The sequence below is a fragment of the Penaeus monodon genome, chromosome 17 (genome assembly GCF_015228065.2).
Source record: "Penaeus monodon isolate SGIC_2016 chromosome 17, NSTDA_Pmon_1, whole genome shotgun sequence".
Taxonomy (NCBI): domain Eukaryota; kingdom Metazoa; phylum Arthropoda; class Malacostraca; order Decapoda; family Penaeidae; genus Penaeus; species Penaeus monodon.
In genome coordinates, this window is record NC_051402.1 from 36509849 (window position 1) to 36512348 (window position 2500).

At 39.0% G+C, this 2500-nt stretch overlaps 1 protein-coding gene across 1 annotated transcript in view; it reads right to left on the minus strand.

Annotated features, from left to right (window-relative positions):
• The window catches only part of LOC119583365 (extracellular serine/threonine protein CG31145-like), a 22897-nt gene that overhangs the window by 10469 nt on the left and 9928 nt on the right, over nt 1–2500 (minus strand). The window contains exons 8-10 of the mRNA XM_037931836.1: nt 1768–1928; nt 794–927; nt 125–264 (exon numbers count right to left, since the gene is read on the minus strand). Coding sequence (XP_037787764.1) covers nt 125–264; nt 794–927; nt 1768–1928 — 435 coding nt within the window. The remainder of the gene's footprint in view (nt 1–124; nt 265–793; nt 928–1767; nt 1929–2500) is intronic.

Below are 2500 nucleotides of genomic sequence, written 5' to 3' on the forward strand. Positions count from 1 at the left end.
ATATATATTAATATACTATATATTATATATATAATATATATATATATATAATATATATATATACATATATATATATATACATACATACACACCCCTTTCCTCACCCAGACACACCGCCACTTACCTCAGTAAAGTAGAGAGTGTCGAGTGTCGTATTTGGCAACACTGATACAGCGGCGCCAGAATCGACACTTCATCGTGGAAAGGTTTGCCGAAGCCGCGGCCATTGTCCAGGTGAATGGGAGCCGTTCGGTTGCCGAACACCTGTCCGAACAATCAGTTTATGAGCTCTATGTTTTGTTTTGATTATGTTCTCAATACAATTTAAACAGAAAAAAGTGGCTTTTATTCGTGGTTTATTGTTATTGTTTAGAGATCATTTTTTTAATTACATGTATACGTCATATTAGTCTCTTTTTTCATAATTTAGGTTATTGAGAAAAATAAAAAAAATCGAACAAATCAAGAACCTCCCAAATTTTAAGAGTAAATACATGATTCCGTAAACACGACAATAAAAAAAAAAATGAATGAAGATAAACACGAGACAAGTAAATATATCATCAAACATACAGAAATATAGAGAGAAAAAGAGACATCAGTCAATAAATACACGAAACAGATAAAGAAATTTATACAAAAATCAAGACACAGACAAACAGATAAATTAACGAATAAACGAAACCAACGGATAAAGACACTAAACAGCCAAATTATCCATTAAAAACAGCAAAAAAAATGGATAAATAAAAAAAATGCCACATATCCCTCTCGCAGGACATCCCCCTCTTACCTTAAACGTCTCATAATGATGTCGATCCATGTTGCCGATGAGGAAGTCCAGGATCGACATGTCCATGATGTCAAGAAGTCTCCGCCCCTCGTTGTACGGGTGGACTTCCTTCACGAGCTGGCAGTAGTCGTCATCTGGGGGGGGGGGGAGGAAGAGGAGGGGGTGGAGGTGGGTTAATGGTGGGTGTACTGGGGGGTTGGGGGTGGGGGTGTACTGGGGGTGGGGGTGTACTGGGGGTGGGGGGTGTACTGGGGCTTGGGGGGTGTACTGGGGGGTTGGGGTTGGGGGGATTGTGATATGTGTGGGGGCGTTTGTTTGTTTGTTCTGTGGGTGTGGGTGGTGTGTGTGTGTGTGTGTGTGTGTGTGTGTGTGTGTGTGTGTGTGTGTGTGTGGTGTGTGTGTGTGTGTGTTGTGTTTTTGTGTGTGACTGGGTACGTGCGTAATGTTAGCGTGTGAGTGTGTGCTTGTTTAAAAAAAAATATTGATTATTTCTGATACTAACGAATCTAGAGTGACTGATACTAATCTGCTTTAACATTGATAAGATAATGAAGAACAGAAGAAGGGATTTCCGAAATATAAGAGACGTAAAGAGATAGGTAGTAGATAGATAGATAGATAGATAGAGAGAGAGAGAGAGAGAGAGAGAGAGAGAAGAGAGAGAGAGAGAGAGAGAGAGAGAGAGAGAGAGAGAGAGAGAGAGAGAGAGAGAGAGAGAGAGAGAGAGAGAGAGAGAGAGAGAGAGAGAGAAATCAAGAAAGAAATAGACATAAAGCTATCAATAAAGAAAGAATAAAAAATAGAAAGAGAAAGAAAGAAAGAAAGAAAGAAAGAAAGAAGAAAAAAAAAAACAGTAAAACAAAAGAAACAAAGAAATTGACAGAAAGACAGAGAGAGAGAAAAAAAAGAAAACAACAACAAGAACAACACACCCACGTTCCCTCCCCCTCGTGCACCCACTTCCCCTCACCCACCTAATTCCCACTGAGCCTTCCGCCGTTTGTGGTAACTCCTCCTCCAGGGATGGCGCCAGACCTTCCTCGGCGCCAGCTCCTTGGCCGGCAGGAACACGGCAAAAGAACCCTCCAGCAGGTCAGGGTTCCCGCAGATGGCGTGGCCTGTGTCGCAATAGTAGCTGGAAGGGATAATGGTGTTTAGTAGGGTGTGGTGCGTGGTAGATAATGGGGGCGATTTTGAATGGTAAGGGGAGAGGGCGATGGGTATTGCAGATAAGGTGGTTGTATCATTATTTATTCCATAAAAGAATGAGGGTATTTCTCAAGATTCACGAATTACTGGGTTTTTCATGATATGGATAATGGGAGCATAAAAGAAGAAACAATATGTAGCAAGGTATAAAAAAATAAGGTTTAGCAAGTTTCTAGAATATCACACTAAACAAAGGTTCTTACATAAGCTGGATACACAGAGTAATGAGACAATGTACGTTTAATAAGTTTATTGGTTCATGGTGATTATAATCTGCGAACGACAAAGCTTCATATTACATTAATTATTACCAGTTAGCATGGATATATAGGGTTATTCCATTTATGTTTCAGCTGTAAATCTGCGAACGACAAAGGTTTAAATTATAAAAAATGATAAATGATTTTATCACGATGAAAGATGTAATAAAAATTATAAAGATGATGATGATGATAATAATAACAATAATAATAATAATGATAATGATAATAATGATAA